Source organism: Podarcis liolepis (assembly GCF_965112155.1).
Source record: "Podarcis liolepis genome assembly, chromosome: 4".
Classification (NCBI taxonomy): Eukaryota; Metazoa; Chordata; class Lepidosauria; order Squamata; family Lacertidae; genus Podarcis; species Podarcis liolepis.
Window position 1 is genome coordinate 65,360,186 of NC_139558.1, and position 13,167 is coordinate 65,373,352.

At 43.2% G+C, this 13,167-nt stretch overlaps 1 protein-coding gene across 11 annotated transcripts in view; it reads right to left on the minus strand.

The window, feature by feature from the left end:
* The window catches only part of BCL9 (BCL9 transcription coactivator), a 94,629-nt gene that overhangs the window by 6,095 nt on the left and 75,367 nt on the right, over positions 1 to 13,167 (minus strand). For all 11 annotated transcript variants that reach the window (XM_083498525.1, XM_083498529.1, XM_083498524.1 and 8 more), the window contains 6 exons: positions 12,344 to 12,420; positions 9,902 to 10,198; positions 7,584 to 7,900; positions 4,519 to 4,708; positions 3,686 to 3,782; positions 1,268 to 3,500 (listed from right to left, as the gene is read on the minus strand). In XM_083498525.1, the coding sequence (XP_083354651.1) occupies positions 1,268 to 3,500; positions 3,686 to 3,782; positions 4,519 to 4,708; positions 7,584 to 7,900; positions 9,902 to 9,954 (2,890 nt within the window). In that variant the 5' untranslated portion in view covers positions 9,955 to 10,198; positions 12,344 to 12,420. The remainder of the gene's footprint in view (positions 1 to 1,267; positions 3,501 to 3,685; positions 3,783 to 4,518; positions 4,709 to 7,583; positions 7,901 to 9,901; positions 10,199 to 12,343; positions 12,421 to 13,167) is intronic.

Consider the following 13,167-nt stretch of genomic DNA (forward strand, 5'->3'; position numbering starts at 1 on the left):
CATGCCATTGCAGTGATTACTCTGAAACAGTAGAGGGCAATGCAGTCAAAGTGTTGTCTTGGTTGCCTTCCTAATTCCTGGAATAATGTGATTTCACAGACTGAAGAGCTCCCAAGGCTGGCTCCATCAAACAACTGCATGCAAACATTGCACACCTGGGGACTTCCCTTTATTAGAACCTTGCAGGATGAGAACAGCCAGTTGACTTTAAGCTATAAATCTGAAAGATTCAATGAGACTTGCAATTCTGTAGGGCAAACAGGACCATGTGAAGCAAGAGAGGGGCTTATATTTTGTGTAAAGGCAAAAACCATTGCAGAAATCAGCCGGGCATCTGCCTAAAAACCATTCACAGCCAAATCTGTGATCTAATGTTAAACCAACTTCCTCCCAGGAGGGATCTGTGAAGCCAAGCAAGACACAAAGTTTACCAAATGCTGTTTACCATCTGAATTGTTCGGTGAGGACAACCCTTCACAAAATGTCATTGTTTCAGGAATTTATATGCAATAATCCTTACAATACAAAAACACTACAGGAACCAGCTTGTGATATGCAAGGGAGCTGGTTCTAAGTTTCCATGGGAGGAACTCTCAAATCTGCAACAAATTTGCTTCAGAACAAGGCAAAGGAGTTTACTTTCCCCCCTTCTCACATCTATCCCACTTTGGCATACGAGGTTGGATCCAGACATGCATGCCCTTCTGAGAAACATCTCAGATCTAGCAGAGGTTCCTGCTGGAGGAAAGGAGAGCAATTTTTGAAGTCCCCCCCCCCCCGAGGCCTCCAACAACACTTCCCATGGTGTTCCAGAAGGTCCCTCAACTCCCTAGTAGCTACAGAAGGAACTGCCTCTAGCAGAGTGTTCTGCAAATAGAACTCAATTTACCCAACACACAATACACTAGTAATCGCTCCAAGTCTACCCTGTTTCAACCTAGCCTGTATACAAAAGACTATGTTTCTAAGCTAGTGAGAGTAATCAGTTTGTGCATCCATCTCTTCACAGTTCAATTATGTCCATACATCAACTAGTACTATGACAATATCTTTACGGACCCTGATCTTGTGCCCAACACAAAGCAGTTTAGGAGCGGAAAGGTAACAAGCTAGCCTGCCAAGTCTGGTGCATTAGGTTGTAATTAAAAGGAATCAGAGCAGAGTTTGTTTAAAAGGAATCAGAGCAGAATTTGTTTAAAAGAAAGGTAGCACCTTAGTGATTATATAGTGAAGAAAAAGGATGGTAGGGAAAGTGAGCACAACTGACCTGATTCAACATTTCCCATCATGGCTGGTGAAGACATGGCAAGAGACGCTTTGTGGTTGGGGGGTATTCCAGGACTCTGCAGTGGGGGCTTTGGAGATGAAGTCCATCCAGGAGAAGGTGCAGGGAGGGACGGAGACTTGAGATGGACAGGAGAAGCGGCAGCAGAGCCCATAACAGGAGGAGATTTGATTGAAGCAGCAGCTGCTGCAGTCGGCCCTGCGAGTATCCCTGCCAGCTGGGATGGAGTCTGGGGGGACTTGAGGTTCCCGGAGGGCGAACCCAGCATGGGAGACTGGACCTGGCGCATGGTGGGGGACTTCAGTGGATTTATGCCTGGAGAATGAACCTGGCTGGCACCGACGGAAACATCCAAGGGCTTGCGTCCGAGGTTGCGCTGAACAGGAGGAGCTGTGTTGAGGCTGTTTGGGTTGCTGGAGGGATTCAGAGGTAGTGGTGGCATGTGGCTAAGCCGGTTGTTAGTCCTTTGGTCGGGCCCCATTTGTTCTCTGTGATTCCGGAGACCAACACCTGGGCCCTGAGACATAGGATGGAAAGGTCTCGGGCCCATTCCATAGTCCTGCTGGGGATGCTCACCAAATGGCATGGGCACCATTTTCTGCTGCGAGGGGAGTATCTCCGAGACACCTGGGCGCATTTTCATCATTTCCTCCGGGCCCACTCCAGCTTCCCTCATCTTCTGAGGTATCATTGGTGGATTGGAACTCATGTTGACATTCAGATTCACATCCCCCTTCATGCTACCAGGGCCCATCCCAAATTCCAAGTCCCTACCAGCTGCCATCTGAGGTGGCATCCCTTTGGGGAAGTCTCCCCTGGAGGGGCTCATGGACCCTTCAACCGGCATACGTGGGAAGATGGGGTTATTGCCGGGCTCCATGTGTCTTTGAGAGGGAATCATCCGGTTCATTTCCATGCCAGGCCTGATGCCTTCAAGGCTCATGCCAGGGGGAAGTCCGAGCTGTTTTTCTGCCAGCTGCTGTTGAAAGATCTCCTCAGGCAGGCCCTGAGGATTGGGGAACCTCTCCCCTCGCCCAGGCCCACTGAACACACCTTGCCCAGGAGGGAAGTTTCGGCCATCTGGCATTTTTGGCACATCTTCCGGCCAAGGGACACCTGAAAGCCCGGGTCTAGAAGTGGCGTTTGGGACATTGGGACCCTCTATGTCAGGGTTTATCATTCCAGCAAACCCAGGCAGCCGCATCTGACCACCAGGCACATTGGGATGGGGGGCCATGCCCCTTGGGGGCAGTGAATGGGACATAGTCATACTTTCAGGAAAGGGCTCTGGGCCCCCAGGACCCCAGCCCTCACCTGGGGTCATCTGGTATGGAGGTGGGGGGCCTCTGACCAATCCTCGAGGCCCATGCTGGTGAACCATCATGTCTTGTAAAGAACACTGCTGTACAACCTGCTCCTGCTTCCTCCTCTTTTCTTCGTAGAACTCCTGTTGCAACTTCAGCCAGGCCACCTGCTCGGGGGTCATGTGATCCAGGTGCTCTGGTCCTATAGGACCAGACTGAGAGTTTAAGGATGGTGGCCCAACTTCATCTGGTGAGAAGGGCATGTCTCGGTGCCCTGGAGGGCCAAAGGGAGCCCCTCCTTCTGTCCGGGGTCCTGGCCCTTTACCTAAACTTTGGGATTGAGCCATCAAGGCCTGTATTGGCCCTTCAGGCTTCTTTTGGGGACCATCCAGCACTCCAGAATTGGGCGGGGGAGGCCCAGCTTGGCCTCCAGTGAACTCCTTCTCATCTGGGAAAAGCATACGCTGAATATCTCGCAGAGTCTGCAGGGAACGTTCTCTATGCTCCAGCTGCTCCTGGGACAGTCCATCTGGATTTTCACCCATATTTGGTGGGTCCCCACCAGATACCTGCTGGTTGGGACCTTTAGGGTCCGCAGTGGAACTGTTACTTCCTTGGGAAACTGGACTAACGGCTCTATTACTGGGGGTTGAAGTTTGCCCAAATCCTTCAGTTTGTAGAGGGGTGGAGTTTGCAGGACTTCCTGCTGACATCACTTTACTTTCTAATCCAGGATTGTCCTGCTCAATAGGACACGGAGGGCCAGTAGGTTTGGGTGCTGGTGCCGGCACTGGAATGGGTGGAGTCTGCTGCATTTTGGCATTCTGGGGAGGAGTCTGCTCTTGAGAAGCAGGCAGCTGCGATGGAGCTTGGGGCTTTGTATCATTTCGAAGTGGTGGAATCTGAGTGTTCTGAAGAAAAAGGAAGACAAGTAAGTAATTTCACATGGCTCAAATGAAGCCTAGTTCTAGGGAAATGAGGAAGTCCAAGCTATGAGTTCACCTTTCGCCAATCATGCTTTAAACCATTCTGTCAAGCAACTGGCAGCCTCACCCCTCCTGCCCACACTGTCTCCTCCATCTGTTAAGTTACTTACCAAAGGTGCAGTGTTTCGTTCCACCTTGTTAGAGATGTTCTGAATGTGAAAAGATACAATGGTTTCCACTTGTCCTTTCAGCACAGCTTCTGCAGCCCTGAAGACAAACACAAGCAGCTGAAACATCACAGGGCATGTCAGTCCCTGTCAACAAAAGTCTGCACCCCTTTCTGTAATTGATAACATGCTAGCTGTCTTTTTTCTTAATCGCTCTTCATAGAAAGATTCCAGGACAGTGTACAAAACTAAGTGAAATTTGCACAATCAAACAAGATACAAAGCAATATAAAATCTTAAGAACTAACATTAGGATAAAGTACAATTAAAAAGAAAATAATCTAAAATCTATAAAACCTTGGCAAATGGGAAGGTCTTCCCCTGGTGCAAAAAGCTTGCTAGTGCCAGGCACACCCCATCCCATTAAAAATGGCATTCCAAAGTCCGTCGGTTACCATTCAGTAGGCCCTCTTTCTGTAAACGTAATATACCTCTACTAAAGAGGGCAACATCTAACGAAGATGTTATTTTATGATTTAATTGGTTTCTATACCACCCTCTATCAGGGTGCTTTACAAATGCACAATTAAGTGCCAAATTGTCCACAAGGCAAATCACAGTTTTTCATTTTCCTAGAAGGATTCTCTTTCAACGTAGAACACACATTCATGCCCTTCCTCGTATGATGTGATGGAGATACAGGTACCTATTTAAGCAGATATGGTTGCAAGTGGAAGCCATGAATGGATATAACTTGTCATCATGTATAAGCAACAAACAGAACTAAACCGGAGGCTTTGGCTACTACATTCAATGTAAATTAAAGTGTCACTTACTTATTAGCCATCTCTGTTGAAAAGACATAGACCACTTTGGATGGAGTCTTCTGCATACTACCTGGCTCTGAAGGAGCCGCCTGACCATGAGAAGGCGTGGAAGATCTTGGGGCTGAGGCATTTGAAGGAGTCAAGGAGTGTGCAGTATGCTGGGACTCTTGCGATTTTGCATGGTCAGCAGAGCCAAGATCTGAAACAGAAGTAGTGGAGAGGTCTCAGTCTCAAGAAAGATAGCAAAATTCCATTCCCATCTTTCAGAGCTCACTTAGTAGCACTTTCATTTTAGATACAGTACAATCACCCACCATAAGATTCATTTGTTCTGGCATTTATATAAGACAATTATTTCTTATGAATGCCCATCCTAATATTGATAGCTGGCATTTACAACTTCAGACTTTTTCTCCCATTTGCACCACAGCTTCTACTATTACACTTCGTGTGATTTAAAATCCAGTCATTCATAGTATACTCTTGTACATTTGTCAATTTCCACACATCCACAAGGAAAACTCTTAAAGAGTATTTTGGCCTGAGGGCCACATTCATCTTTGGCCAATCCTCCAGGGTCTGCATGCCAGCAGCTGGTATAGCAAACCTATACACTTTTAATGAAAACTTCCGCATGTGTGCGCACACAGAGGACGTGGTTTCACCCCTCCTCAGCTGATCCATGAAGATTCCCCCCCCCCCCGAAACAGGAAAGGAGTGATTCTCCATCCTCATCAGGGTACCCTGCTTCAGCCACCAAAATATTGTGCATGGTTCCTCCCCCCCCCCATCACCATTAATGCCAAAAGTCATTGGGATCTCGGGGGCAGTGCAAGGATCAGTCACAGCTGTTGTAAAAAAATCTGACTGGTTTCAAATGAGGAGTGTGTGTGGAATCCTCCACCGGCAAAGCTACTGAACCTTCCACATTGTTCAGCTAGATAACACTTTCCCACAGTTTGCCTCAAACTGAGATGGCCTGCCCATAGTTGTTTAGATGTTTTAGTTTAAGACATACTGTAAATTCTACCAAGGTAAGGCTAACCTAGGACAATTGCTCCCACCTTGACACACCAACAATGACAGCTTTACACCACTTCATTGCCTTTCCCAAGAAATACACTAGAGTCAAATCCTAGAGTCTATTCAAAATCAGTACAAAGCTGATGTGTAAGCACTGTGCAAGCTGATGTATGCATAGGCCAGAGCATTTTGGCTGTATAGATTTTCTCAGCATATTTAGTGTAATATTTTCACATTTAAATTGCTCTTACCCAACACATGAGACATGGGGGTTGGTTCAGAGGCTAAGTGAGATTCAAATGGTTTCCGAAACTTTAAGAAGTCCACACCACACAGTAATCAAGTAATAAAGTTTCAAGATCCACATATGGCGATACAAAACATTTTTATTTTATTTTCTTTGCAAAACATCATAAGCCAAGTAAAATGAGAAACAAGTCATGTGTTGAAAAATGTGCCGATGGGACAAAAAATGCCCTAATCCTCAGCTATGAACCCATAATGATCAAAGTGCCCCAAACTCGAAGGTGCTGCGCAAAAATTAAATACACAGCATAATCTCACCTGTAGGCTTGCAATCAAATAACAGAAGGGAAAGCAAAAAGTAAAATAAAAGAGAAGAAAAGGAATTGGGGGGGGTGGCCAGATATAATTGCATGCTTCAGCTCACTTGAATTCAGCTAGTGGCCCCTGTGAATATCTTGAGCCCAGCAGCCCAGCAGCAAAGCTTGACACATTTGGGCTTATGTGGAGAACACTGGCCACTATCACACGAATTATGTTAGCCACTGAAGACAGTCCCAAGCACATGTGATTTACATAAACAGCACTTCCACAAGTGCAACAACACTCGTAAGACTAACATGAACAGTCCCTATGATATTCCAAGCAGAACAGGACTTCTGAGATTGACAGATTAGAGCTGCATTCCTGTAGTCTAAGACACCATACAGCAACAACAGAAAGACTTTCCCTACCCCAATCAAAGCTATATTTCAAGTGGGTGGAAATGATGGTCATCAATTATAAGCTGTGAAAATATCTGACTGCTCAGAGACCAGCCTTACTGAGCTGGGATATACAGGAACAAGCACTACTCTAGAGCAAAAGTTCCTCTCTGGGGGCTAAGATCCTCTTACTACTTCCATCGTATCCTGAAGTGGGCAAGGATGCACAGCATTAATCTAGTTCTTCCCAACCTGTGAAACACAGACTATTTATCATCTGTCCTACTCCAAATTTTGTTTCACAAGCTATTTGCTTTCCTTATAGGCCTTCTCCAAGGGGACTAATGTTCCTCTATTGAGGTTTTTAACCCTCTCTATCCCAAGAGGGTCTCAGTGGATTAACATATCTATGAAATGAACATGTCTACACAATGAAAAACAAAAATACCCACTTAAATATCCTGCACACAAACAACAGATTGTGTCATTTTTGAGAAGCAAAGCAAAACCCATTCTTTTAACACTTACAGAAATACAGGCTCAGATTTTGATAGCTGCTCCTTATGCGACATTACATAATTCACTAGAGATACCCAAGCACAGAATACACTCAGATCATGTCAATTACGAATGGCACTCGGGCCTTTTTATAGTGTGGTGTTTGCATTTAAACCTATGGAAAAGACACCCTCTTCCTGAGAAAATGAGACCTTTGCCTGCAACGGAAGAAAGGTCCACCGCTAGGCACATATCAAAACTGACCACAGCTTGCTGTGGGGTTCGTGGGACCTGCCTTCTTATCAAGCAAATCAAAAGAAACACTCTTGAAAAGACAAATTGTTTGCCTCTTTTTACACTTGAGGAACTATTAGTTTAAAAGGGGGTCACTGCGACAAGTTTCAGAACATGTGCTTTGGCAGGAAGCTGCTTTTTCCAAGTCTTCCAATCCAATTGTCAAAAAACTTCCTTCGTGCCGATATACAGAACTGACTCATTTTGGCTGGTACAATATCTAGGGTTCAGAGCAAGTTAAAAAAAATCACAGAGGCTCTCAGTAAAAGCTGACACCCACTCATTTTTCTGCCCCTTCACATGTAGACATACCTTTGATTTCAGATTCATCACTGGGAGTCCCAGCATCCCTTTGTTCAAATGAGTCCGCTGAAATGCTCCTCTCTCTCTTCCCTTTCCCTTTTGAACCATTGCCAGCCCCGTTCTTCAACCCCATGCTTCCTCCTTGTCCTGGGAGCACTTTTGGTGTGTGGCCCCCACTCTTGGGGTCGCAGGGAGAGGGCTGGGATTGGCCAGTTGAGCCCCCCTGTTTACCCTGGTTGGAGAATTTAGAGTCCAGCTGGGGGTTGCCAGATGGGGACATCACTGTAGGGGGACGGACCATCACCTCCTGCTTTGATTTGGGACTACTGGAAAATAAAGGTGGGGAAGAAGAGTAATTTGTAATAAAAGATATAAGAATGCCAATTTACACAGCAGTAGCCACCAGCTCAGCTTATTTTACAGAGTGTGGCCAGCACCAGTAAGTTAAATTCATCCACATGCATATTGTCCAGCAGCTATCTAAAAAAATGCCTTATTATCCAGCTTGAGGTATTACTACTTAAGCAAACAGAGAAAGGCAGCAACTACCCAGATCCTAGGAACCAGTCAGTCACATGGGGATGTACCTCTGTCACTTCTGTCAATAAAGACAATGGTTTCTATGTACAAAGACATGCCTCACACTAAGACCAGCACAAAGCAAATAAGCAGGGCACCATAAAGTTCACAATGCCACCCATCTGGATTCAAACAACACAGCTCAACTGTCGGGGGGGGGGGATGTTTTTCCATGAAAGTTCAACTGAATTTATACACAACTCTGAATTTCTATCCATTACCTGCCAGCGGAATGTAAATTTTAAAAATGCTCGTTTCAGTTACTTTCAACTGTTAGAGGCAAAAAGTGCATCTTTCTGAAAACAAGTGCAAAAGAATATTGTAAAATAGCACTGAACTAGATTTCATCAGCACAGTAGATGTGGGGGAAATATATCAAATAAAAAGAGCTGAACCTCAGAACTGATCCATAATTATAGTCAGCAGCCACAATGTATATGTAGCCAACTTGCATGAAGAGGAACACACCAGATCAGGGGTAGACCTCCCTGATAATGGAAGCTGGTCTGTAAGATCACTCAATTTCTTTGAGTCGTAGATTACTTGAAAGAGCTGTAAGATGCACATGAGTGGCAGAAGATATGAATCAGCTCTCAGATACAATGTAATAAAAAAACCAGCAATAAAGATGAGAAGGAACCCACCTGCCCCTTCCCCAATCCAATAATATACTTTTGTATATTATGCTTCTGGGCACAATTATTTTGAAACGGATTAGGTCCAGGATACTTCAAGGATCCCCTCCACTCATACCATTCCTAAGATCATAAGGAGAGACCCTTCTCTGTGTCCCATCAAAGGTAGAAGTATGGCTGGATGAGATATGAGAGAGGACTTGCTCCATGTCAACAACCAGACTACCATATTCATTTGGCCCATGGTTGGTCACTTCCTACACAGCTTTCCCCCCCAGTTACTGAATAACTGTTTTTTCCCCAGAAGGCTTTTATAATATGAGGCAGATAATGCTTTTTATGATTTTTTAAACTGCTAACTCTGCCTCTTTTGAAATTGTTTTCAACCATTTTCATGAAACTGGTTTTTCTATATTGTAAGTTATCCTAAGTGGCATGAAGTTTGGGGTATTAATGCTCTGATAAACTAATAATAATAATAATAATTAAGAGATCTGGTTACCTCAGGCAAAATAGCTACAATTTCCATTCAATTTTGTGTTCTAAGGATGTTTCTTTGCACTTCTACTTATTTGGGGGGGGAATGTTTTTGTTCCATCTATACGAAGAATATGCTTCCCCCCTGAACACCAAGACAGAAGTGACATGGGAACACTTCCTCTATGTGCCAATATTTACATTCCCCGTAAAATGGAAGTGGAAACACTGTGTGCTGTCAAGTGGAATGGTCAAAACTGTCACCCTCTCAAAGGCTGTTTTGTCAAATTAGAGGATTATGCCAGAGATACTCAATGGGGGCAAAAAACAACAAGAAAACACAAGCGACTACAAAATCAAGAACCTCAAAAGAGATTGCAAAAACTTGTAATTTCTTATGAAATATCATATAAAGGCAGAGAGAACCAGCACATGAAGAGAATTCTCCATATCAGAATAAACTTGAATAGCACTCAGCAGATGAAACTCACATGACAGGGGGTTCCAATTAAAGTACAGAAGGCAAATAGCGATTCACGTCATAATGCCACCAGAGAGACACAGAGAGAGGGGAAGAATATATATATATATATATATATATATATATATATATATATATAAATGTATGCTATTTACCTCTGGGCATTTCCTGATGGGGAATTTCTCACTTTGGGGTTACTGGAATGCATTGACAGAAATCCTAAGCACACAGCCACACGCACTGAAGGGGGCTTCTTGTCAAGTTCCTCTGTTGCTGCTGGCAGTTCTGAAGCACTTTCTGTCCCTTGCTTTCCTCAGTGCTGTCGGTCTGCTTGTCTTTTTCCTTTTTGCTTCTCTCTGTTGTTGCACTGGGCCTTTCCCTCTCGCAGCTCCAGCATTCTCCAAATGTGTGACTCCTGCTGTTGTGAGGAAGTCTCGCATCTCCAGGGCAAACTGAATCAAACCCAGTCAAAGAACAAAAAAAGACTATTAAAAAGGGGAGGAATCTAGAACTAAATGAGATCAGTATATGGCCTTTTTTCTCCACCTTTTTAACTGGAAGGGCAAGATGAGAAAGCTCAACCAGATGGAAGCTGAATGTACATTCCGATTATAAAATAAATGCTTTTCCGGTATTAGCTACGTAAGCAACAACCAGGTGTGCTAGATCTAACAGATGAGAGGGAGGAAGTTTCTCTGTACTCCAATCCAAGATCATGTACAAACACATTTATGTGTAGAGAAGCAAGTTGCTCGTATCAATCAGTTCAAGCTTTCTAAAAGTACTATGCAGGCCACATCACTGCAAAAAGATATAGCAACATTTTTAGAAGATCACACAATTATTAGCACATCTTAAAAACAGGTAACAATTACCCTAGTGAAACACAAGATGGTGATGGGAGGAGGGATCATTTCATGACTTCTGAATAATCAATATCCACCATCAAAATTACTGCATCGAAGTGCTAAGTATCCTATGTCAAAGTTGCTAGGCCCAATTTTCTAGACTACTGTCAATAAATACTATGTCTCAATCTACATTTAAATGAAAAGTTAGAAACATTGAACATTATGGTGTTTGAGCAGATTTTAACACAGGGCTTGTTCATCACTACTATTACTAAAGGAATCAAAAATGTTTTTCTTCTTCATGCTGAATAGTTTTGGAACAATTTTATATCAGATTCAATTTATTATCACAGTTTTTATATCAGAACAATTTTTGTATCTGAATGAAAACTAGATTACCAACCTCTAACACTGGATGATAATATTCAAATTAAGTATTTTTTCATAATTCATAAGTTTATAAGCTATGAAGAAAGTAAAAGTATAAGAAAGTAGTATTTACTGGTCAGATTTCTTTGAAACACAGCAGTATATTTTGAAAGCAAAAAAAAAACCCCTTTTGTGCTGCTGAAACACACTGCAAGCTTTTTCATATGACAATGTCGTTATACTGAATTTTGTCACTCTATGACACAGCATCAACATATCTTAATATCAGAAGATAGCAACAGGACATTTAAGTTCTTTTCCTCCTTCTACCATTCCTTCCTCAAATGCTTCCAAGTCTGAAGGAAGGAAGTCCTACAAATTTGGCAAAGGATCCCCATACTCGAAGTACGCAAGGCAACAGAGATTTTAAAAAAGATTTATTATTTTTGCTCATTGCAAGGAGAGGAATGTGCCAATTAAATTTCAGATAAGGTCACAGGACAGCTATTACTAATGTTGATGCTTAAGAACCTACAAGAAATACAATCCTATCTGCATTACCGGACTGTATTTTACATAAGCCATATACAGAGTTATTGTGAGATCTTGTTCTCACAAGCACAGGATTCATTCTGCCTGAGAGCATATGCTAATGCCCACAAATTAGACTTGGTGGTTTTGAGAAACTGAGACTTCTAGAAGCATTTTTAGTAGAAGTGGACAGGCATGCTTATTTAAACATTTTGGATGTGCCACGTCTGAATCTGCTATAAGCCAGGCTGTATTTCTACCCCTTCACCCGTAAAACACTCAAACACAAGATGGTAGGCATGCTTTCACTGAGGACAAAAGACCATAGCAGACTACACAGAATATGAAGCAGGAGATGAATTCAAACACTCCTGTCTACTACAAATCATCCCAATATAATGTGTACTAATTTCACTTATCAATCCCAAAAGGCAAATTTTATTATTATTTTCTAGGTTAATGAAGCTAAAATGCAAGTCAACTTTTGGGACATGTTGGACAGGGCATATGTCTTACAGAAAAGCAAGCTTTGCCAGCCTCGTTTCTGTTAATGCCACTGTCTCAGAAGAAACAATCCACAAAAGTTACTTTCAACCCAAAGTGCAGAGTTCACTGCAATCAGGGCATCAATGGTCCATTCGTTCTTTTTGTAATATACTTATTATACGCAGCCATTTGACTTCATCCCTCTCGAGACAGACGGATGCCAACAATATTATGCTGTCAAATGTTACAGCCAAGCAGACCATTATTAATTTCAGTAGCTCATTCTTCAATATAATGTAGGGAACCCTGTATTTCTGCAAGCCTTTTGGCCTGTTCCCTTTGCTTCTAAAGGCAGCTTACCAGAACTCCAGTGTCACGACATTGTACTGATCATCCTGAAAATGGGTTCAGAAGCCCTTTGTAGACAAAAAGATCACCTGAAATAAGACAAAGCTTCATCAAGCAAAATCCACAGCAAAATGAGTTTTTCCCAATGCAAAAGAAGATACACCCACCCAGTTTTGGAAATACAGGGCCAAATTAAACTAACCAGTTCCACTACTGGAAGCCTGAACAAAGTCTCCTGTAGTGCAACAGGGGGGGGCCATACCCCTCAATGGCCTGAGGTGTGTGTGTGTTGGGAGACCCCCTCCCACAACAGAGCACAAGGGGAAGAAAGGGGAGATTGTTCCATCATGCAAGCAGAAAGCTTGTGCTGACAAAACATTGTTAACAGCATGACATTGTGTTCCTCCCACCGCATCTGGAAGCATACAGTACTTGACAGCTTATCTGCCCTGATGTTTAAGGATTGGTAGACAGGGTGTATTACAAAAGACCTGCTAAGGAGGCAATTGCTCGACAAGTTGCACTGAAACTGAAGAACTGTCTCATCCAAATGATGGAGAGATGGATGGAAAGAGGGACACAATCCTCATCCCAAAATTAAAGATGTAGTGGTACGTAAAGAATGCTTGAGGGGCACAGATGTCTACTGCCTTGAACAGAATACTTGTTCCAGCAGTTACGATCCTCTTTTAGCCATTTAATATCTATTCTGCCCAACAGTTAATGGGAACAACATTCAACTCTGAATTGTTATGTTCTTTTCATAGATCCATTGAAATACAAACTAGATACTCTGAGCCAGGTCTGAGGTACAAAACACACAGAAAAAAACAGGA